At 36.9% G+C, this 25274-nt stretch overlaps 1 protein-coding gene across 2 annotated transcripts in view; it reads left to right on the plus strand.

The window, feature by feature from the left end:
- Positions 1-25274, plus strand: part of WDR35 (WD repeat domain 35) — a 42598-nt gene that overhangs the window by 7473 nt on the left and 9851 nt on the right. Inside the window, exons 9-20 of one of the 2 annotated variants that reach the window (XM_042032897.1) lie at positions 1252-1377; positions 3914-4099; positions 4653-4685; positions 7361-7421; positions 16005-16149; positions 17391-17460; positions 18202-18255; positions 20025-20134; positions 21639-21849; positions 22433-22513; positions 22638-22774; positions 25032-25235. In XM_042032897.1, the coding sequence (XP_041888831.1) occupies positions 1252-1377; positions 3914-4099; positions 4653-4685; positions 7361-7421; positions 16005-16149; positions 17391-17460; positions 18202-18255; positions 20025-20134; positions 21639-21849; positions 22433-22513; positions 22638-22774; positions 25032-25235 (1418 nt within the window). The remainder of the gene's footprint in view (positions 1-1251; positions 1378-3913; positions 4100-4652; positions 4686-7360; positions 7422-16004; positions 16150-17390; positions 17461-18201; positions 18256-20024; positions 20135-21638; positions 21850-22432; positions 22514-22637; positions 22775-25031; positions 25236-25274) is intronic. The other variant, XM_042032898.1, reaches the window with a different exon arrangement.

A 25274-nucleotide genomic window follows, 5' to 3' on the forward strand; every position in this document is an offset into this window, starting at 1 on the left:
AAGATCTAACATCATCTGTAGGGGTTTCCCTAGTTGAAAGTATTTAATGGAACCAAAGGTTTTGGCAATAATGTTACACCTCTGGTTGCTAATGTCCTTCAGATTAACTGAAATGGGTGTTCCAGATTTTGTATTTAATGTTCAGAAGTAAATTCTTCAGGTTTTAGAATTGGTTTGTACTAGTTCTGATACTCAGATATGGACTTAACTTTTTGGAAGATGGTATTTTCTGTGAATAATGTGTGACCAGTATTTTGACTTGGTATTTGCTGTTTTTTCACAAAGGCACGAAATAGGTACTGAACTGTGTAAGTTCATTGGTAGCAGTTTCCTTAGGCACAAAGTTATGCCCTCAAAAGGAAAGTTAGATCTGAGCATAAGTATCAGTGTTGTACTCAATAAAATGTATTTTTTAAAGCCTTAGATTATTTAAAAAAGTAAATAGTAGATAAGTGTATCTTTTATTACATACATCTGTATTATTTGCAACTAAAAAGGTACCCACAAACAAGTGAGCTGTGGGACTAAGGTTATAGCTTTTGAAAACATTATTTTTTTTCTAATTGTTTCCTTCATTCAATTTAAAATTCTTCAGCAAAATAAAGATACTTGAAAAAAGAGGGAAAGTGTACCAGCTCCCTTTCTTAGATTCTTTTGGAAAGGGGATAGAGAAGAGGAAAATGTCCATTACCTCACTGAAAATTGTGTACATATGCAGCTAATTCATTGCATGCTCTTGACATAGATTAGGGATATGTTTTTATTTAAGCTATCAGCTGTAGTTAAGGTTTTGTACATGAACTGACTAATACACTTCGAGCATCCGTGAAACTTCTGAGGTGTGTCAGGATCAGTATTATTGCTGTGTTTTAGTTATGACTGAAATGATAAAGGTGATTCAAATTACGAGCCAAAGGAAATAATGTTTATAACTGTCATTCTCCATCTACTGTTTCTTTCTGTAAGATTGAACTATCACTGAGTCTTGTTTTTAATTTCTCTCTGGAGAAATAAAACACAAACGAAAAAACAACAAACCAAACCTGAGGTGAAAGAACACATTATGGTGTACGCCTTAAATATCTCTCTCTTTGCAAATGCATTGCAATTTGAGAATTGTTATGGGGTACTGTAAAGAATATCTATGGGGTTTTTTTTCATCAACTATCAAAACTGTTGGTTGTTTATGTATTTTAGAGTGGCTTTCCTGTGATAAATTCAGAATCTTTTTCTTTCCTTGTTCTAACGAAGCACTTACGTACACTGAAAGTTCCTGGCAAACAGATATCCTCCTTGTCCTGGGAGGGAGGTGGACTGAAAATTGCACTGGCTGTTGATTATTACATATATTTTGCAAACATTCGTCCACATTACAAGGTATGTAGTAATGTGAAACTTAATTGTATTTATAAGTTTCCTATTTATATAGGAAACTCATAACTTCCTATAAGTTATTTATTCTCTTTCTGATTGGGTTGTAAAAGTAGCTTTTTCTAATATACATTCATACATATCTGTGGATGTGTGTATGTATATATATATGAGAAATTAGTATTAGCTTAATTTAGGATTACAGCTTCATCAACACTACCGACTTGACGTTTTAGTGGAATGTGAGGGTCTGTCTTGGTGATGCAGTGACTCAGCCATTGCCTTTACAATGCATTTGGAGTTTCATTTTCACAATAAGGAAATGTATGCATTGTTAAATTGGGTAGGATTCTAAATTTTGTAGAAATTGAGGATGTCATTAGGTAAGACTGCTGTGTTTTCACTGCTGTTTGGTTAACTAGGTCGAGCTAAGTGCTATGATGGGAATTGTTTGAGTCTTACTGGTTTTTTTTCTGGTGGTGAATTATTTATTTGAGCCAGGGAAGTTGTGTAGAAACCTGAACAATAGAAATGAATGCAACCTGATAGATGTACTTCCTACTTAAATTTCAATTCCCAATATACTCCTTACAAGTATGTATTCAGCTAATTCTAAATAATGTTTTATCTTACCCACCACCTGAGTTTTTTTCATTTGGTGGGGTGTGTTTTTAGGAGTTAGGAATATTTCACTAAAATTTACAGTTTAACAAATAATAGCAATTACTGTCCAGTATACAGTATTGTATACCTTTTTTTCCCAGCACAGGATATGTTCTTTAATCATTAGTGTGTACCCACTGTAATTAAAAAGAGAGTGCAATGTGAGGAACGCCCTGCAGCTAGATTGAAATGTATTCTTCCACTTGGTTGTGAAAAATCATTGGTTAGGGAGTTGTAAACACAAATCTGCTAGGAAGCAATTTGAAATAGTTTGTTGTAAATCTTCTGGAAAAGACTTTGGAAGTCTGAGCTGGAAATTAGTCTTTCAGGAAATGCTACCTAATGTTTATTCTGGGAAATGTGTTAACAGCTGGAACACAGGCCTGTTGCTTTTTCTTAAACTCATCAGTATCTAGGAGACCACGAGTATTTCAAGATCTGGCACGGTTTGCAAATTAATAATATTTTGAAACCTTAGTTTTAGAAACTGCATGTGTAAGCTCTTCTTCCCCCCCGACTCCATTTTGTGTAGTTGAAATGGAAAGCGATATGTTCAAATTAACTTATTTCTGCAGCAGATAAACTCCTAATATGTTGATAGTGTACTCTATTTCAATGTTAAATATTTTTATGGTGAATGATACATGTTTTCCTTCAGTAAATAATACGCATTACTTCTGCTGTGTTCTGATTATATCAGTAACTCCCTTTTAGGAACTAGATATGCTAAAAGTGGCAGTTATTAAATGGGAGTGATTTAAAGCAGTAATTATCTTAGGCTGGACTGGAATTAATGACCTGGAGATGAAGAGTTAATATCACATTACCAATGTACTAAATAATCTATTTTCCTCTATTTTTCAATAAAGTAAAATAAGAGAAAGAGGTTTTTAAATTAACATGACAGTAAAAACTATCAGTTGAGCTCATCTTTTTTTGACCTATTCACAGTTTGCATGGAGTTGTAATACTAATTAAGAGTCTGTAGATCTATTCTAGTTCTTCTGTTTATGCTGTAGTTTATCATCTTGGTTTCATTTCCTGAGGAGTGTGGGAACCTCTCTTGCCAGCACTAATAAGCTTTCTCTTCTCTCTCTCTAGTAGACGCTGATGCAGAGAATTCTATTAGTTTTTCTGCAATTCCGTCATCATCTTTAAGTGGTTTGCTTTGTGTCTCGTTTATTTGACAGCTTCACCTCCTTTCTGAGACATTTTCTGATTCTGTTGTATTTTATTGATTTTCATTATTAAATTCTGTACTTTAGATCAGTCGAATGCAATAAAATGCATCCTCTTGTATATTCTGTTTCTTTTGCCTTTTTGCCCTTTCTCTTGTTAGAGGAATAATTATATTCTTCTGGGAGTAAGGGAGGGGTTTTCTCATGGTACTGATGTGGAAGAGGTGATGTGAGTTATTACAGTACTCCTGTATAATTGCTTAATTTGTCTGCTTCTGGAATTGCACTGTTTAGGGTATTTATTATATTTCCTCTGGGAAATGAACTTTGGGTTTCCAAATCAGTAGTCACAAAGCAAGCATTTTCATGGCAAAAACCATCATCACGGTGGGTATTTCTGCATACCCACTGAACAAGGAAGAAACAAGGCACAGTGAGATCTTGTCACATTTTGAGGTTGATCTTCCAATTCTGAGGTTGCTTTGCATGATAGAAAGGCTTATTTTGCCTGTTTAATGTTATGCCAATATCTTATTGCCTGAGCTGTGTTCTCATACTTTTAACAGTTTACTTGACAGGTGAAAAATACTGCATACTGATTGTGTAGATGAAATAAACTCTTTCTTTCATGGCTGTGAACAATTCATTATTGAATGCTTATCATTTCTGATTGGTTTTGTCAACATTGTCTTTCTTGGCAGTGGGGTTACTGCTCCAATACTGTTGTTTATGCCTATACCCGACCGGATCGCCCGGAATGCTGTGTCGTCTTCTGGGACACAAAAAACAATGAGAAATATGTGAAATATGTCAAGAGCCTTATTTCCATAACAACTTATGGGGACTTCTGTGTTTTAGCAACCAAAGCAGATGAAAATCAGCCTCAGGTAAAATCTGTCTTTTAATTTTCGCATGAAATGCTCTGTTCCACATGTCAGTTCTTTACAGCCAGAATAAAATGAAATGTAAAAGTCTGAATCTGTCTTAGAGTTGTGTCAGTTGTCATTTGACAGAATAGCACTTGAATGGGCTCAGTGTTTAAAAACAAAGAATCCCAACAAATAACAAAGTCGCTGATAAATTGCATCTACAGATGAAATCCATGTAGCCATTAGTAACCTAATAAAAACTTCAGCCTTACAGATTAGTGTTTCTTTAGAAATATTTGGAACAGTTCTCCAGAGACAAGCTAAAAGCATCAGAACAGTAATGAATATTTCATCAGTCAGAAATGGAAAAAAAGGGGCAATTTCTTAGGTGATGTAAATTACATGTTACTGCAAACTTCTTTGTTTATTAATTTATTTTATATGTAATCACAAATGATAAATGTATCCTTTGGTTAATGAATGTTTGGTTAGTGTGATACTGTTACACAATTTTTCTTGCTCAATCACTTCAGAATTATTTTTCTGTATCACTTGTATATTGCTTTCAAAGGAGGAGCATGAGACAGAGTCATTTGGTGCCATGGTAAAAAACCCCAAACATGCTTTAGTGCTGCTTTGCTTCATTGTGCAATAAATGGTATACTGTCATATGGACTGAAAACATAGGATATGTGGCCATAACCATTTGGTGAAGTTGAGTGCAATAAAATTTTTTTTTTTTTGGGTTGTAATTTTAAAGGAGGAAACAAACAGTAGAGAGATTTAGTGTAATTTTATTGAGCATAAATAAGAGATTTAATTTTAGCACCTGAAAATTACAGATAGTAAGGACCTTTCATTTGTTTTGAAATGGCTCTAGTGTAGTTATTAACACTGTGAGTTGCCAGGTTTTAGGAAATGAAGTGCATAGGCTTATGGGTAGAAGTTCATTAGAGTTGTTTTCTGGAAAACTGATTTGGTTTACAAGAGATTTTGGTCATTAGAATTGTGATTTCAAATTGGCAGAATGTACAGCAATAGTTAAAAAAAAGACTTAATTTCAGCAGGACCTGTTTAAAGATATTGCAAGTAGATGTGTCAGTAAGTTAAGAAGGACTTCATGTTGATATCATTAACAAGGCTGGGTAAATCAGACAATGGAAACTGCCTGCCCTGGCACCACCCTGTGTGGGTCATACAGCCAGTCGTGGATTCTGCTACTCCATCATCCCTTGACAGGCTCTGATCTACTGACTTGGAGTCACAGAAATTACTAGTAAGGGCATAAAAGAGAAATTTATTGTAGAGTGAATGTAGGCATAATTTACCAGAGAAGAATTAATGTAAACATGATGGAAATAAAAAAATAAGAGAGTTAAGAAAACTATGTGTGTTTTCCTACAAAGGCAGAGGCACAATGTATTTTTTTGGATAATAGAAATTTGAGAATGCTGGTGGACAGTTTAACTCATGAACAAAGAAATAAAAATACAATTTTTGTGAGGTACTTATTGGAGGCCAAACCAGAAAAAAAAATTATTTAATGAAAAGAAATCCGTGTTCAGCTCTTTTTCTTTGAAAGAATGAAGTTCACACAGTAGATGAAAAGGTAAATTGAGCTGCTCTCATAGTGCGGCCGGGTTGGGGTCTGTGGCTCGGACCCAGGAAGCCGCGACCGACCCGGAGAGAGCGTCCCGCAAGGGACAGTCCCCCGAGGTCTGCGGCGGTCCCTCGGCCGCCGGGGGTGCCTCTGCAGAAAGGTGCCTGTCTCAGCAGGCTGCCAGCTCTCCAGTGATTCAGCCAGAGTGACTCCAGCTCTTGTTCTGCGGGGCAGACCCCAGGCTGGACCGGGAGGAGAGAGACGAGAGGCTCGTTTAGCAGTCCCGCATGCGGCAGCTTTTTCAGTCCGCACCCCGCGAAGGGGAGGCCAGGGACGAGCTCTCCCAACTCAAAGGGGGAGAAGGGTAGGTCTTACAGGGATACAAGGGTGGGTGTGAGAGGCTAGAAGCCAATGGATTCCAAGGAATCTACACAGAGTCTCCCAGAGGAGCATGGTTCTTGTTTTCTCTCACCCTCACCGAAAGTGCTGCCTTTTCCAAGGGGATTCTGCTGGGAGGTTATGCAATCTCTTTATCTCAGCAGGCCTCCCTCCAGGGCAGGGGCTGGGCATACCCCACACTCTCATGGGATGAATAAGATGTCAATCTATCAGTTTAAAAGGGTAGCTGTACAGTTGCTGTATTCTGCTACTACAATTACATGGATTGTTCAGGAGGTGAAAGAGCCATGAAAAAATAATTATCTTTCATTTCCTGGAGAGTCAGGGTAATGACTCTTGGGCAACTCACATTTTGGTACCAAATGTGAATTATATTATATTTATTTTACATGTATATTATATTTATTTTCTTTTAAGTTTAAAGACTTGGCAGTAAAAGTTGCTGCTTAATTTCCACACTTCTCATTCAAGGCATTTTCCTATGTAATAATCATTAAGCTATTTAATTCTTGATTTAGATCTGAAGAAATAAATACATAACCTACAACAATGAAGCATTGGTGTCTAGCGAATTGTTATATATTTGCATCTTCCTGAATATAACAGCCCAATCTCTGAGGTACCTGTGCTGTCAAAGCCTTCCCCAGTGGGATTACAATAAGGGCAAAACTAAAAAAACCTTTTTTTTGTAGTACCTGTGATACTGCAGGGCACAGGGAGAGACTTACTGACAATTCTCCCCACACTGTTACCCTCTTGGAGGTTCAAGGAGATGGAGATCTGCAAAGGATAGGACAAAGATCCTAACTGCTGAGATTTCATTAGATTGTCTTTTGCATGAGCAGCTGATGAGAGTTGAGCCACTGAGTCAGTGGTGTGTCATGCCTGTAAATACTCACAGTGCAGTGTGTGCCTCACACAGCAGCAGGGGAGACGCTGCCTGTCTTGCCCATGTGTTGTCTGTGGACATGCTGGTGGTACCTCCTACCTGTTGGATTTTTTTTGGTAGATTTGCTCCCGTGCATAAAACAGCTGGTTACTTGCCTGTTTTGTGCTTGTTCTTCATTTATAGTGCTAATTGGCAAGTATCTCATTACTCTCATGCTTACGCTGCTTTATATTTGCTGTAGTCATGGTCTCTGTGTTTTCTGTTGCTGATGAGCGTTAGAATGTGTGATGTGAGTTATGAGATGCACCTTCACAGAAAACCTTGTACAGCTTACTAATTTACAAAAAGTGTGGTGGTAATTTATTTCTACCTTGGTTTTATTTCCATACAGTATGTGCTGGTTCTCTGCAATTCTATTGGCACACCCTTGGACCCGAAATATATTGATGTTGGTAAGCAATTTGGTATAGTCTTATTCTGTAACTTATGTTGGAATTGACCTGTTAGTTATCTGTTAATAAAGATAATGGCTTATAAAACCAGTCATATTCCTTGTCAAATTGGCTAAACTTAAACTGAGTTTTCCAGTTAATGCAAACTATGGATAATAGAATTTTTAAAAATTGCTACTTTTCTTTTTTTTCTTTTTAATGGATGGTTTTTGGCAATTCAGATTTTCCTTCACAACAGTCGTAATTCAACTTCTTTTTAAGGAAATGTACTTTGAAAAGTGTCCAGTTGTATCAGAGGAAGTGAAATAATTTGATTTGGACTTTCATTTAAAAATAACTTGTTGCTGCTTCCCAGATATCTTAAACATTAATTTCTTGTGTTTCAGTGTTGATAATGTCTTCCTTATCTTCCTCACAATTGTTTTATCTAAGTAGTTTCAGATTATAAATTAAAATTCAATTAAAAAAAAATCAGTGGATTATAACAGAAGTATGAAAACACCCCCAAATCCTAAATAGTGCTTAATTCCAGGCTTTCCCTATTTCTTGTTTGCTGCAGGTGTGGTACAGAACATTGCCAAGTAATTGCAAACCACTGTTTTCTGTGAGTTTTGCTTGAGCATAAGGATCATTGATTATTTTCCCTTTAAACAGATGAGGGAATTGTAGACAAACCGACAAATTAATCATTTTTTTGATTAATGAATCCACTTTTATTTGTTCTGGTTTTTGCTTTATTTTTGGTTTGTTACCCAAATAGATATGAATTTGGATTCAGAGTAGACACTGTGAATCCTGTTTGCAGTTTTCTTTTTGAAGCTTGATTCTTTGATTAACTCTCCTGTTTTGTTGAAAGGCTAAATAATTTATTTAAATTTATACAAATATTTATTTGCTTTTGAATGAGAGAGAAGACTCTATAATGACAAGAAACCTCATGAAGTTTTTTTGATGTAAATTGCCTTCTAGAGCCATTGTTTTATCCTCTCTGAAAAAAGAGACTACTCTGCCTAAATTAGTCTCAGTAGAGAAGTTAGTTCCAAGCCATAGTGCTAATACTTGGTGTTAATATTAAACAACAAACAGTCCTTTTGTCTGATAAAATTGATGGGTAAAATGTCTAGCAAAGTTTTGGTAAGATCGAAACGATGAGAAAAGTAAGATGAAGAACTATTAAACAAGGAAGTAACAACAATTCACTGAAGAGTATAGGTAGGAAAAATCAATCAAAGACTAGAAATAATTGAGATCATAAAGATGATTATTTTCCTCAACCAATGCTTCTAAACAGTTTTATTCTTTGTTATATATTACCTAAGTTTGTAAGTATCAATTTCTAATGTTCAATTTTTCAGTGATAGCAGGAGGAAATCATCTGTGAGTCATACATATTTTGTGAAATTCACGCCCTATATTGTAGATCATAAATAAAATGAAGAGTATGCTTTGATGAATGAGTTTGACTACTTTGTCCTATGAAAAGTGTATTAAATACTATGGTAGTTTTAGTCTTGTGATTTCCATTTATGCCCCTTTGATGTCCTCTTGCCACCTTTTGCAATTGGGGGGGCCATATCAGAATCTATAGGAATAACGCGTCCAGGAAGTTCAATATCAAAAGTTTTACCAAGAATGGATGAAAAAACAGCAAAAAAACAACCAAACAATGCTCCCTCCCCCCCAAAAACCCTAAACCCAAACCAGAATCCCAACAACATAAGCACTGAAGTAAGATGATGTGGTGGGTGATGGTGGTGTAAGTTGGGTGGCTGTTTTGTCCCCCTGTCCTGTCTCTGCTCCTCCTGATCAGATGTCTACACTGTATGTGCCCAGTAGTTTCCTGTTCTTACTTGGCAGGTGGGATTGGGTGGGAGGCAGATTCAGGGATTTAGAGGGAGTAGTTCTTCTCATTTCTGCAGTTGACATCTAAAATAAGTTGAGTGAATCATTCATGAAGGGGGTCTTTTTGCTCTCCATTGGGTACAAAGAAGCCCAGGGCAGCCAGCTCATCTCTGTCAGAGATGTCTAAAATTAGGCGAGATGAATCCCACTCACTGTTAAAATTAGCTTTGCATTTACACCTCTAACTCTGCATTTAAACTCTTTGCTTTGCATTTTTCTAGTGTTCTGTTTATGTGAACTTACTGAATGTATCTGTGAGAGTTTTATTTACATTCTAAACAAAGGTTTCTTTGTGATTCTGCCAGTATGACCCATCTCCTACAGCTGCCTGTACACAAGAAAAGAATCCTTTTCAGTAACTGGAAACAGTTAAAAAGAAAGGCTATTTAATTGAAAAAGGCTGTTGTTATTCCAACTGTATTTGAATTGTGCTGAAGAGATTAAACAATTTATTCCTTTAGCATAATGAAGCCTTCTGCAGTCTGCTGCTGTTCCCTCCAATATTGGAGAACCAGTTTAGTGCAGAGATTTGCAATGCTCTTTTCTAAAGTGAGTTCACTTGTGAAAATGCTGGGCATTATAGCCTTCAGCCGCATAGATGGGCAGATAACTGAGGTTAGGAATATTTACATTTCTGAATCCTGAAAAATTTCTGTAGCCTCAGTAGTTAAAACATTACAAGTGAGTCTTTCATTGCTGTATGGTAAACACAGCCAAAGAGTCAACCTTTTTTTTAAAAATATATGCATCCTGTAAGGCTCCTTTAAAGTTTGCTCTCCAAACTTGCAGAAGGGATTGGAGGTAAAAGTGTAAAGCAAATGCCTATAAATGCAACTCCTTTGGAACACATTGTGCTGGTTTCATCATAGTTATTTTCCTCTTTCTGTAACATTTGAAAATGCAACTTTATAGAACAACTTGAAATATTTACAACATAAGGTCACTTTGTGTGAGAGGTTAACAGCTGTACATAGTCAAGGTCCTATTGTACAGTATGTCATGCTGTTTATCACAGTTGGAGCTTCTTGGCAGTAGGAAGTGTAATTGTTCCAGTTTGACAGCATGGTGAACTTAAGCAGCTGTCTGGCCTTGCAGAAATCAATAGAGAGAGAAGACCTTGTAAAACTTTAAGAGCAGAAGACCTTTCTGAAAGTTCTTCTAAGATTCCAGTTGATACATGATTTCTAACAAAATCATTGACCTTTTGTTCTGCTTATAAATGAGGAAAATCAACATTAAATCATTTATCAGGTGAGAGTCATTATTAATAGTTTAAGGTATTAGCAGTTAAAAAGTAAAATTAACTTATCTCTTCCTCAAGATAACTGGAGGGGTGTTACTGACTTACGAAACATACTATTACCTGTTTGTGAAATTCTTTTTTTTCTCTTCTTTCTACCAATACAGTTTTTCAGGTTATTTTCTTTTAGTAAACTGATATATTGTTACATTAAGTTCTGTTCACAGAAAGTTAGATGAGTTTTGTTTTGAACTCTTGTTCTCATTTTGGAGTTCTAAGTGCTGTCTTTCAGAGTGGCTTAAATACACTTAGGTTGTTACTTTATTTGATTTTCATAAACGCTGAGAAAAAATTATTTCTTGTGCTGTAGGATGTCCTCAACAGACCACTTGGTATCTGTGTGCTCCTACCTTTTCTTGAGTATGTGCTCTTCACTGCCATGAGTCTAAACTATACTTTTTGACTGGCTGTAACTACAGCAAGTTGAACACACACTATTTTTGGTTTCTAGCAGACTGCCCCTTGTTGAAACAAGAATCACCTGGAGTTCTAGTGAGCATAAAGGGTTTACTCCTCCTTGAGACTCTGGTGCCTTGCAGGCCTCTTGGGCAGAGCCTCTTGGACTTTGTCCAGGTAGAAGATTGATAGTGGAGAAAAAAGACTGCTCATCTAGATATGCTAAATAGCTGCCAGAGTACTTAAATAATGCATCTGCGAATGTGTGTTAAGGCACAATTTGTCTGAATTGTCAATTTATAGTATTTTATAATACTGTTTCAACAAAGCACTATTAATCTCCTAATGACAAAGTAATTGTGACATTATGCAATGTTTGACTCACCCTCAGGAGATGTAAATCTTATGCTGTTGGGCTCTAAGCCAGTAGCTCAAGTAAGGCTCAAGAAAAGAAGTGCTTATCTCCTTTATTCTGTTGAATTTTTAATTATGTCATTAGCTTTCTAATGCTTGTCTCTGTTAATGATGGCAAAAAAGGATTAATCAGTCATTATCTGATGAAGGGCCATCACTTCAGCTTTCTTTAGACATTGATGGGTGGTTACACTTTCAGCTGTTCCTCATACTGCTTTTTGTTTTGTCTAAAGGCATTTTGCTTCCTGTGCTTCCTGTGCCTTGTGTTTGAGGTCCTTCACAATAGCTCATGTTTGCTAGCCCATAAATTACTCTTTTCTTCATTGTTTAACATTACTGCATTCCATCCTACTCTGGTACAAAAATTAACCAACATGGTGTCTTCTGTGCTTGTTTTACAGGCTCACAGGCTTTCTGTCAAAGTCCTTTGATGAATAACTAAATATACACTACAGAAGGTTAAATATCTTGTTATATCATATCTTTTTAATGGAAACACAACAGATGGTATCTGCTAAGAAAAGGTCACTCAGGCTGGATTATATCATCTTCTTACATGTGCTTAGGAGCACTGACATAGTGAAGTGTTGAGTTATCTTTCAAGTGTGTGTTAGCACCCAGTGAAATTAATACACCAGCCTGACCAACATACAGGTGGATTAAAGGCAGAGCTGGAGTCATGCCCAGGTGTCTTGCCTCCCTCCTGGATGCCTTTGCAGGGATGACTGAACTACATGTGAAACAGCACTTGAATTGCTGTTGCTTGATCCTTTTAATGTAAATCATAAGGGATTCTGAGCATGTTCTGTAAACTGTGGTTGTTCATGAGTTGTCCCACATGTCCCAACATGTTCAGTTGTCCCTGCTATTGCCTGACACTTTCTTCCATTTGTGAGCCAACACTTGTAGAGATACTTGAATCAAGCTCTAAAATTAGGTAGATTTATTGATTAGACTAAGTTCATTCCAGTTTCTCAGGAACAGCCTGTAACAGACTTGTATGAAAACAACAGTTTAGTATTGTCTGTCAGTCAGATTGCTTCCTTTCCATCAGATTTAGGTGGGATTTCTTGTCTTTCTTGTTTGTGTATCCTATCTTATAGACTAAAAAGCATCCCAGCCTTTTCATGTGGTGAAGTAATGTAGTCATGCATTGAGTTTTTCTGTCTACTATTTTTACAAGATTAGACATTGAAGCAGGTGTTTTCTAACAGTTTTGAAGTGAGATGGAGTGTGTGTGGATGAAATGCAGACATTGTAGGTTATTTGAGATTCCTGGATATATAGGAAAGAAAGTTTCTTTCCTTCAGGGAGGAGGCTTTATGAAAGAATAGTGAAGAGAAATGAGGTGAAAAGAGAAAGGAGGGCCAGAGAGAATTTAAAGGGCAGTTGTTTCACATGTTGGAGTTGTTTTGATGGGGATGGTTTGTTTAGTCCTTTTCAGTATTTTGCCACTGAAAAGTAAAGCACCTGTTTAAGTGTTTTCCCCACATATTTTCAATGTCTGAAAATGAAGTATTAAGACATTAATACTGAAGTTGGGTATCTGCAAAATCAGCAGGAAGAACTAAACAGTTTCAGAAGTTTACATGTTGAGCATGGAAAGCTGCTGTGCAGGGGGAATGCTGAGCAGAGGAGTGTCCACATCTCTTGCCTCCTTCAGACCTTAGGTGCTTGCATTTCTGTCTGCTTAATTGTCAGAGCACAGGTTCTGTGAAGGGCACTGATGCTCAGGTAAGCAGCACCTGCTGGTAAATCAATGCTGTCATATAAGATGGTATTTCCCTACACTGAAGGAAACGTAGGTAATTAAACCAGCTGCCTGGAAAGGGATTCTAGATCTTCCTCAGCCTGAAGGGATTGAAATGAGCATATTGTCTTTCCTTGGAAATGACAAATCCCATTCCTTCCTTCTCTGCCCCAGCAACAGCTCAAACTTGGAGTGGCTGAGACATCCTTCCCTCATGTTGAATTTATGCTATTATGCAGTCAAGAAGGAAAACATTTTAGGAGCAGAGCATAGCCCCGTGTGGAAGGCTCTGAGGTGAGAAGGTGGGATGGAATACTTTCAGTTGGTGGAGACTGACAAGGATCAGCCAGTCCATGATCACTCTAGGGCTGACCAAAAGCATGTTGCTAAGGGCATTGTCCAAATGCCTCTTAAACACTGAGAGGCTTGGGGCACTGACCGCCTCTCTAGGAAGCTGTTCCAATGTGTGCCTACCCCCTCTGTAAAAAGTGTTTCCTATCTCCAGTCTAGACTTGGATTTCAGTTTCTTTTTCCACAGATTTTTCTGTTTGTGTTTTCTTGTTCAATGATTGACCAATATAAAATGCTAAAGCAATTCTAGAAAAAATGCCATGTGTCCTACTTTTATGCAATTGTTGAAGTTATAAAGGCAGTTTTGTAAAAGCATCAGTTCCCACATAGAGTTGCTGCTCTTCCAGATGTGGCTTTGAATGGATCTGATGCTGATGATTGTGTCTGTGTGCTGTGCCCTGTGATTTCATGTTTGGCTTAAATCCAGTCATTGCTGTGCCTTCTGTTGCAAAGAAGGGAAGGCCCTGCCCTCCATGCTGGCTGCTCATTCCTGCCTGCTCCAGCATTTGTGATTTTCTCTTTAATCCACCTTAATGTAATCTTTTATTTATTTATTTTTGAGGTCAGTTAGATGAGTGAACTGATCCAACGTACTCTGCTGTCCAGCTGCTGCTAGAGCTGATATGAAAGAAGTGGCAGGAAAATGTGTCAGGGGTTGGTGTGTGTGTGCTTTTTGGCAGTAACAGTCACTTTAGTCTTAGGCATATTCATATAATGCCTAATTGATTGTATTCCCCTGGATAAAGCATGGACATTTTGCCATCTTGTTTCTGGATCACAACAAAGCTTGTGTGAACAACCTTTTATCCCAGATTGGGCTATTTCAAGGTGTGCACAAATGAGCAAGTTTAGGCTCTGTGGAAGCTGTAAGTCAAAGGGGGCATCACCTGGTGAGTGTGAGGAATGCCCATGGCTTTCAAATGTGGGTATGGCAATGTGGTTTAACATTGTCTTGGCCCACAAGTACTCAAATGTTGACTAATTTGAGTCCAAATATGAGGCTTAGTACAAAAATATTGTGATTTGTGCAAACCTTATTCCCTCACAAGTCAGGAGATTCTCTTGTTTCATTTTTAAAGAATAAAAGCATTGATTGTTATGGCACATACAGCTGGAAGTTAATAAAAGAACAGAGTAAATACATAGAATGTATTAATGTTTTTGATGAAACAGGAGACTGTATCAGTTTGGATGTGACTAATTATTGAAATGAATGTGTTGTAAGTACATGAAATACACTGAGTTGTATATAATGTAAACAACTGTGCTGCTCACATGTTAAGCATCATCACTAAACCTTCTTACCCAGTATTGACATTTTTACTCAAAAGTGTTCTGCATCCATCAGGTAGCTTATATAATCCTCTTGGTTTCAAAGAAATGAAATCTGTTCAACCAATCTTCCCCCATCTGTCTCTTGTAGCAGTGCTCTTCTATGTGGCAGGCTTATAGCTCCCTCCAGAGTTCTGTTCTGTGCTAAAATACAGAGCAGAAAAAAACCAAAAGAGATTCACTGTAAAAGAATTGTATTTTGTGCTCACATCATGTTATCTGCGTGACTCAGTGTTCCACTATGAGGCTGGTTTGCACAATTCTTCTGAATTTATCTGGGGGGTTTTTTGGTATCATGATGATTTACTTGTAGAACTTAAAGACATTGGGTGATTTACATACAAGGTTTCTTCATTTTTCTGTGCCTTCACTGTTTTGGTTTTGTTGTGGTTTTTTGTTTGTTTTGGTTCTTTTGTATTGTTTTTTTTTTTCCTGAGCATGGACAGCAGAAACGAGATACTCAATTTATGCACATATTCTAACTGGGTTTAGGGCTGAAGTAAAGAAAATACTCTGCATTCCTACACTGTGATTTTTTGGTATAATAAAGTAAGACTTAAGTGTAGAGTCTGCTAAATATTTAATTTGTTGCCATTCAGATAAAGAATTGATATTTGGCCCAGCTGTTAACTAAGGTACAAACAGCATTTCTAGGTCTTGTCTAACTTAAAATTTATGAACTAATTTTAAGAAGAAGAACCTCTTCTAGATTGTCAACTTTTGAATAGCCTTAAATATGTCAGATATAGAAGTATTTAATAGATCTTGTTAATGAGATTCAAGATATTCCTGAACTAACTGGTCATTAAACTGAAAGTTTGTCTATATGTATTTGATGTTTTCTGCATCAGCACATGAAGATTTGCTGAAATAGCAGGGAGAAAAGTGTTAATGGTAAAATCAGAACTTTTAAAGAATTTCACTTTTCTTCTGGACAAGGCCACAACGCCTCTCTGAAACTTGTTATTAGCTAATGAAAACTGCTGTTAGGTTTTGTGTGGGTGGATTTTTTGGTTGTTGTTTTTTTGCTTTTAATGTATGGGCATATGCTTTCATCCATCTTGGAAAAAATTTATGAATTAGCATCTACTTCAATGCTTGCTGCTCTAATTTTGCAACTCTTTGGGTTTTGTAACAGAGCCATTGTTTGTCACAATGACCAAAACACACGTGATTGCGGCTTCCAGACAAGCGTTTTACGTCTGGCAGTATCGGGTGGCCAAGAAGCTCACAGCCATGGAAATCAATCAGCTGACACGGACCAGGAAAGAGGGCAGGGAAAGGTTTGTCTTCAGGCTTTGGCATTTTTCTTCCTCTGCACTGTTGTTGTTGATAAGGTGGATTCTGCCATGTCTGAAATGCAAACCCTTGTCTTCTCATTTTTAAATCAGGTTTGTTGACTTGCAGGCCTGTAAGATGAAATACTAGTTTCTTATAACAACTGTGTGTTATCCAAATCCCTTAGATGTTTTTGAATGTTCCTGTTCAGTGTCTCCATTTGCTTGCTGCATGCTTTCCTTACGGAGCTGTGTCTTGTTGCCTTTTTGCCCCTCTCCTGTTTCTCCTCCATGCTCTTAGTTTCCAAGCAGCTCTGTTCCCTGTGATAACTTTAACTGCTTGTCGTCTGTCACTGCCTGTAAGAATACAGTCTGTCCAGCTGGCTCTTCTCTAATACACTCGTGTCTGATTGTGGCTTTGACGACTAATCCTGTATGGACTTTTATCCTCTCAAACTAAACAAGCCAAAGTCAACATTGTTTTGCTTCCGAAATATTTCCTTCCCAGGTGCTCATTTGTGGCATTAATTTTTCTGTCACCTCCACAAGCTTGCAACTTTGTCATGGTTTTCTCATGTGTTATCTTATGTGTTCTTCCATAGAGACACTGTATCATCTTTCTGTAAATCTACCATCTCTTGTCACCATATATCCCTAATAATGAGTAATTATTTGTACATGGTGTAATAACTTACATTGTTGTAGGACCTAGATGTTCTAGCCTTGGACAAAATTATAAATTGATAAAAATACTGAAAAATGTAAATAGTCATAATTCAGCATTAATGATGATTTTAGCATTCTAAAATCTTTCCTAATGCTACTTTTTAAGGCAAAAGAGAAGTTATGAGTAAGTATTGAATAATGCAGTAATATATAACCTTTTGTGGATGTGAAGGTGAAACTCTTCATAGTTATGGAGAAGAGCCTGGGGAAATATGGAAGTGTATGTTTGGAAAGAGACAACTGGGTGGTTGATGGTTTGCAGGAACTTAGTGTTACAGGATGAAAGCTTACAGATCATAGGGAATAGACCATCAGGGCTGTGAAAGTGAAAGCAGTTGCCATATCTTTATATCAATACAAAGCAGGTTTATCAAAGGGGATGCTTTGGAACATAAGAACAAGCACAGCTTTTATTGTCTTCTCCAATTACAATGGTTTCTTCTCCAAGGACATACCTATATAATACCAAAGATGATCCTTTCTTTGGACTCACTTTTTCTTCTAACTTTCCTTCTCTACAGGATCTATCATATTGATGACACCTCTTCAGGGTCTGGAGATGGACACCTTGATTACAGCAGAGCTTTTGAAGTGTGTGATGTTCTGAACTAGTTTATTGTGGTGTCACTGGTAGCTTGAAAGAGCAGTAGTTCATGTTGATTTATTTATTTTCAGCGATTTTCATTAGTAGAAGTGGTTGTACTTAAAATTTCTTTTACTTCTACCTTTTGTACATAAGTGTTATGTTTCTTCCCTCTGGTTGGTGCTGTTACTATGTCATGTGTTGCTGGAAATTTACAGCAAACGATAGGGAACATGGAAAAAGTATATTCTGGGGTACAGTATGTAGACACCTGCTGTCTTCTTGGTCAGAGGCAGCTCCCCTTACTTCAACAAAATATAACCTTGTTAAAACTCAATATCCTTTGTGATATTTTCTAATATTTTCAGCTGTTTTCACTTCAGGTGTCCTTAGTAATATACCTGTCCTTAGTAATATACCCGAAATTATTAATTTACAAGCCTCACAAGTCTGGGATTGTTGCTTTCTTGTGTTTTCTGTTAAACACCTGTTACATTTTGGGTTTCTTATATTTCTGGAGGGATGGGCAGGACAAGAAAGGAAGGTGTTAATATTATTGTCATGGTTCCCATAGCAAAGGCTACTAATATCATAAACCATCCATATAGTGTATGCTGACAATGTTTGATAGCCCCTTTTCATGTGGATACTTAGCAACATTCTTGTTTATTTAAATAAACCTTCTTTCTTTAACAGGGCATTCTTAATTTGCAGTAAAACTGATACTGATATCACTTGTATACTTTCAGGGAACAATAGATCCAATTTGTGCAATAACAGCATCTGATAAGATACTACTTGTGGTAAGCTACACAATTAACACAACTTCTAATTGCCTCTTGTGCTTGTTAGGCGTAAGATTCTTCTGCTCTGTGTTCATAAGCAGTCATAATTTCAAAGCATTTCTGAAGTTAGAACTTACACACAATCTCTTTCTAAACTTCTTTGAAGATAACTTTAACAGTTTCTTCTGTTAACCTGGATTCTTTCCTTAGGAGGGCTAATACACTAAGTACTTACAATTTAATTACAGACTAGTTGCCTGAGTTAATACTTACACATAGGATTTTATAAAGTCTAAGTCAAGACTTAATTCTGTAATCTGAGTCCTGGGAAGTCTCTTTGACTGTATGTTCTAGGCACAAAGATTTACAAAGTTTGTCTGTTTACATATTAATGGTATAATGTATGGTACTGTACTATATACGGATTCATACACTTATGGATCATACAGATGTGTGAGGTATTGAATCATGCCAAAGAGCCGGTGCATTTTTTTGTTCTGATCTGGAAAGTGATCTCATTAGATGAACAAACTTACATGTTGGCTTTAAAGCAAACTAACTGAACAGGACAAAGAGAGAGAAAGAACACTATTTCCTCCTGTTACCCACCTTCCAAGAAAGATTTTGTTGTTTTCTCATGTTCTTATTCCAGTGTGGATTTTTGTTTTTTGTTATATCCTTGGACTGGATTTTACAAAATCAGAGGGTCATGGGAGAAAGCATGAACAAGAAAAGTGCAGTGGTTAATAGGTGACTATAGGATTGTTGCCACTTGAAGAATAAGAAAATGAACTTCAGACAATGATTAATCTGTGACTCTCGTTAAAAGGAAAGGAATGTGAGGAAATGCCTTTGAGACCAGATCTGGATAAATGTGCTGAAGCTGAATGCATATTACAGTGGTTCAATTTTCTAACACTTCTGAACTAATGTGCTTCTTAGTCTATAGAATATACACATGTGAAAAAGTCTAAGCTGGTGATTTATGCTGAGGATCTTAGGGAAGGCTTTGGGGGAGGAAAAAAAGAAAAAGAAGGAATAAAATTTGCACTCCTTTAATGTTGACTCATTTCCAGCGTAAGAGTTGAACAGCAGGCAAACCAAGCTGGATATGTTGTTCACTTTACAGAAGCACCATGAGAAAATGGGGGCAGTCATCATTTCAGTCCAGGGATGTCAGACTACCTTTCAGCCTGTTGGCCTGATGGTGTCTTGACACAGGGAATGGGTGTTACATTCAGCAAAATAAAGAGAAACCACATTGGTACTTAGATTTGTTTCCTGTTACTCAAACCTGTGCATAACCAGTGTATTTTATAGCATTTCTTTTTAAATCTAGCTCTGGTGTTGCAGTAACTGGTGAGACTTGTTGGCATGCAGACAGCCCCACATGAGCAGAGCTGTCCTGCTTTCAGACCTGGGCTGGTGCTGTCATATGGTGCTCTCTGAGGGGATTTACCAGCGTGGGACAAGGACACCTCTCCTTTCTTCTTTTGTGACCATGTCTGGAAATTCATGGCTCCTGAAATTCTGTGGGCTGTATGTGGACTGTAACTGTTTGTTTTTACAGCCCTGATTTAAGCAGATCTGTCAATTGTAGCATCTTAAAGTATTTTGTTTAAATACCAGAATTCAGAACTTTTAGGCTGATGACATTCCCTCTTTCCACTCATGCTCTGTCACTTATCCCAAAGCTCTTTTGTCTAAAACAGCATATAAAGAAGACCATTTTAAAGGATTTACTGATGGACAAATTCTCTCACTAAGGCAGCATTGCTCTCCTCTAGGGCAGAGAATCTGGCACTATTCAGAGGTACAGCCTCCCTAGTGTGGCTGTGGTGCAGAGCTATACCCTGGGCTGTCGTGCCTATCAGCTGTGTTTGAACTGCAATTCCAGGTAAGTTACAGATCTGCTTCTAATACAGGTATCCAATTTCAAAATGCAGCGCTAAAATTTGTGAAAATACTAATTCTATGAAATCCACAATTCTATAATAATTATGTACTAGTTTTCATTTAATATAAACTATTTATTTATTTTAGTTGTTCTTAATAGTTGCTTAACCATTTATTTATTACAAATTAATTCCATCTGGACAGTCATTGCTCTGAGAGACTGTTAGTAAAGGTCTCCTATGTTTTCTACCCTATATACATGAAAATACCTTTGTTTTATTAGATGAACCAAACATAACCTTCCTTTGATTGCAACATGAATTGACAAAATTATGTCATAACCTGAAACTTTATGACTTCTTTCTGTTTCTGTGTCCTTCTAATGCCTGGAAACTTTGTTCGTCCCATTTAATTTTCCATTGTTACAGGCTGTAATTAGTGGTGATGCTTCTAGTAAGTCTGGTTCTCTTGAGCTTTAGCTGTGCCAATACTGAAGTTACTTCCTATTTAACAGCTATTTTTTTTGCAAGAGAGTGCATGAGAGTGTTGGCAAAAAAGGCAAAAATACACAAGAATTTCCAAGGCAATTTTAATCACTTCAAAATAACTTTATAATTTCAAACAAAATTCATAATGCATGTGTAGATCTCTTGCTTCTTCAGGTATAGCCCAAAAATAGATTGCTTCGCTTAAAAGGCAATGTGATCTACTCAGAGCCATATTCAATTTGTTCTGAACCCAAGTTGTTTTCTTCCTAAATGACTTTGGTCTAGGGAAATAAGTTCAGATCCATAAGCATTTTGAGGTTAATTTTCTAAATTGCTTTTGATATTTTAATAGGGATTAAGGGTGTCTACCTATCAATATTTAGAAGTGCTTTTAAAATGGCCTCGTAGTAAATACAGGTTACTGTGAGTCACTGAAGACCTACACAACTGTAAATTTTCAAATGTAGCCTTTTTGAAATTGTATTTTCCCCGTATTTTAAATTACTTCAAAGATTAATTGGATTATACTTCATATTGCTTTGAAAAACAGTGAAGAATACCCTTTGTAGAAACACAAGAAATCCCGTTTTAGGGATTAACAATCTGCATCACCACACTGATTTTTTAATTTAATAATCTGCTTCATTGCCTCCTAGTAAATAAATAAGGAAAACCAGTTCTGTTCAGTTCTTCATTTTAGTCTTTGTCAAGAAAAGTTTGGCGAAGGATAGAACCTGTAATTTATTCAACTTGGTATACAATATAAAAATGGGCATGTTTCAGAATCTTTTCAGGGCCAGATCCTGTGTGAGCAGATGAAGAACATCTTTCCATGTGTCTGGTCTCTGCTGTGCAGAAAAATGAAAATCACATGGATCTGTGCTGGTTCTGGCACACGACAGCATCTCATGGAATCTATAGAATTATACTGTGCTGGGTTAGAGAACTCTTTCAGATTTACAGCCTTGAGTAGTGTTATTTGGCTGCCTTATTTTTTCTCTGTTTGTTTTTCTGTAGTCGTCTTGCCATCATAGATCTTTCAGGGGTTCTGACTTTCCTTGACCTGGACGTGCGGGCTGCAGACAGCACAGGGCAGCAAGAGGCAGGTGAGCAGCTGAAACTGGAACGCAGAGACGTCTGGGATATGAAATGGGCCAAGGACAACCCAGATTTGTTTGCAATGATGGAGAAAACAAGAATGTATGTTTTCAGAAACTTGGATCCGGAGGTAAATATCAACATACATAAACTACTCATTTTAAAAAATTCACTCCTAAGTTAATGGCTCTTTCTTGAACAGTATTATTTTTGTGCTTACCGTTCAGTTCTGCAATGTTTGTTTATATAAACTTGCTTCAGAAAACCTCAAAATCTATCAACTCCTATGTGGGAATGTTGTTTTGGACCAAACAGGTAAAACGAATGGTCAGTCCTAGAAACATAAAAAATGCTGTCATATTTTCTTAAATGTATGAGATTTTCAGGAGCATATGTTTTTGTACGCTTTGGAAAACATAAATGCAATTTTAGTAGAGATACCTGTAAAACAGTTCAGTTGAATCTAGATATTGGCAGGTGTTGCTTTATCTTTTTCTCATAATTTAATTACAGAAAACATGAGGAGTTTTAGTGATGACTGTGTTTACAGAATTGTCAATAATGTTAATGATTGTAGTATTTGTTTCCTGTTGGAAGTGCAATTCTGTCCTAGTTTGGAGAAGAATGAATCTATATGTACACTTAACAGGTTTGATTAGGATTTAGTCAGAGAGAATACAAGTTCATTCCGATGTAACTTATTTAACTTTAAGGAACCTATACAAACATCTGGATATATATGCAACTTTGAAGATTTAGAAATCAAGTCTGTTCTTCTGGATGAAATATTAAAGGTCAGTATAATTAATTTTATTTTGTAGGAAAAGTCGGTGTCTATCTAATGATAGATACCTGTTTTGTTGGGTGAAAATAAAGGTCACCAGGAATAAAAGTATGTTTCTTTATCCATTGTGTTAGAATCCTGAACATCCTAACAAAGATTACATCATCAATTTCGAGATTCGGTCATTACGAGACAGTCGAGCACTGATTGAAAAAGTTGGCATTGAGGAATCTTTCCAGTTCATAGAAGACAATCCACATCCCAGACTTTGGTAAAATCTCCTATAAGCCAACTTTTGTTTAAATTTGTGTTCTTTTCTATTCTTTTCCTGACAGACAGATCAAGTATGAAAGTACAAAACCTCAAATTAAAACTTGCTAAAAAAACTTAAACTAAAAAAAAAACTTAAAAACTGCTAAAGCAGTATACATCCTACACAGAATCATTTAAGATTTAATGAATGTTGGTGTACCTAGGTATGTGCTGTGCCATGGTAGTGGGTATAGGCTCAGGACACCTTTTTGCTCTGTGCTGTATGGGCCCCAAAACACAGTGCTCCTTGTGTTTTGCAGGGAAGTTAAAGGAAATTAAAAACTGACAGAAAGCTAACCAAGTTGGTTAAATTAAAATTAAAATGTATATATTTGATATTGAACGTTAATGACCTTAAAACCCAGTAAAGGGAACACATCAGAGTGGTAATAGGATAAGAGTAGTGTGAGTAACCTTGTAGCATTTGGACGGCTGTAAAGGACAGAAATGAGAAGAGCTGGGTGTGCTGTGTTCCCATGCAGCATCTCAGAAGTAATCTGAGAAATGGAGATATTGGCATGCTTAAACTAAACATGGCTCAGCTTTTAAACTAAAGTTGAAAAGCCTGCACAGCAAACATGTGAGAGTAAACCTGTGAAAACAGGAGTTCTGGAAATCTGTTTAATATCCCAACTTGTAAGGGCTGAAAGAGTAAAGGCTTTAGTAAGTAATTTAATGAAAAGTCAGTGCAGAACCTAAAACTTCATTGACAGGTTTCTTGATGAATGGCATCAATTCTCTTTCACTCCATGGGGATTGTTTACTTATCTGTACCTTTCTTTAGTAATTTTGGCTCTGTCTTGAAGCTAAATGATCTCTTGCAGCATTGGATGTTTAGCTTGCATCAAGGGGGTTAAAGAGTTCACTGTTAATTATGATGGCTCAAGAGGAATTTAGAGTTGCTGAAAGACTGGCCAAGACACCTTGCTTTAAAAGTTTGTTCCAAAAACCATTCCTTTCTATCTAGTTGTGCCCTTTTCTCCACAATGTTCATTTTGAGAAACAGGATTTGCTAGTTACATATTGAAAGTTTCTGTAATAATCCTGTAATTTTATTAGCTTGAATGTGTAGGGTAAAATGTTAGAATTTTGAGTCTTCAGTTTTGCTAAGGTCTTGAACTAGCTGAAGATTTTTGAACTTTGAAATCTTTCATGCTTTTTTTGCTAGTACCATCTGTTCACTTAATATAAAATGACTATTGGTTTTGCAAGTCTGTGTCTCAGTAAAAGTTTTATATTGTAAAATCACAAAATATATGTAAAATTCTGTTCACCTTGCTCCAGAATTGCCATGAATTTTATTTTTATTATGAGAGAAAATGTGTCACATATTTATGAAGAAGAGATGGATTAGAAGTACTGGATATAAAGCCAGTATATTCCAGATCAGAACAAAACAGTGGCCTTACTTCTAGAATGCAACAAACAGGGTGATGTGTAGCAGATCAATTGGTTTATTTGATGTCAGTGATGAGCACTTGAGTTTAAGTGATACCAATCTTCTCAAATTGATGCAAAAATACAGAGTTGATACTGCCTAAGTATGGCTTGGGTCACTAAATACAGCAATAATTAGTGGTTTTGTCAGTGCCTTACAATGTCAATCAGCCAGCCTAAATTTTAAATTGCCTTATTTTTGCAGAAATTTCTAGAGCTCATTCAAGCACCTGATGCACATAGGTTGGCCTGAATTCCCTCTTTGCAGAACTAACCAATGTGGCAGCACCTGTTACAAGGTTCTCCAAAGGTTTTCCCTGCTCTCCCAGACTGCTGTCCTAACAGGACAAGGAACATCCAGATGGATCAGAAGCATAATTTATTTGTCGTGGCCAGTGTAGTTGGAGGCATTTAGGCTGAGGCTGCCGTCAAGGCTTAAAGTTTCAACAAATGCATAGGGAGAAATAAATAAATGGAACTGCACTGAGATCAGCAACACACTTCACAGAAGTGTAACACTCAAATCTTGCCCATTCCTCCCAAGCCAGTGTCCATCTGAACAGCTGAACAAAAGAATATTAGCAATTACTTGAACATCTCTCCCAAACCAAGTACCGGACAGATCACAGAATGTATTAGGAATAAACACATGACTGTATTAAGATCAGCTAATAAACAATAAATTGCAACAACTTGTATGTCTTCTTTAAATAATTACTAGTTAAATGTATAATTTACTCTAGCTGCTTTTCTATCTGCTACGTTTGTTTTTCACACAGGCGTCTCCTGGCTGAAGCCGCTCTTCAGAAGCTGGATCTGCAGATGGCTGAACAAGCTTTTGTGCGTTGCAAAGATTACCAAGGCATTAAGTTTGTGAAGCGCCTGGGCAATCTGCAGAGCGAGTCCATGAAACAAGCAGAAGTGGCAGCCTATTTTAGCAGATTCGAAGAGGCTGAAAGAATGTATCTGGATATGGACAGAAGGTAATTGCATGTAAACATCTCAGCAGCAAAGCAAAAAAA

Source organism: Corvus kubaryi, unplaced genomic scaffold, assembly GCF_017639235.1.
Source record: "Corvus kubaryi isolate FWS band 111438036 unplaced genomic scaffold, C.kubaryi_AGA036_p1.0 37354, whole genome shotgun sequence".
Lineage (NCBI taxonomy): Eukaryota > Metazoa > Chordata > Aves > Passeriformes > Corvidae > Corvus > Corvus kubaryi.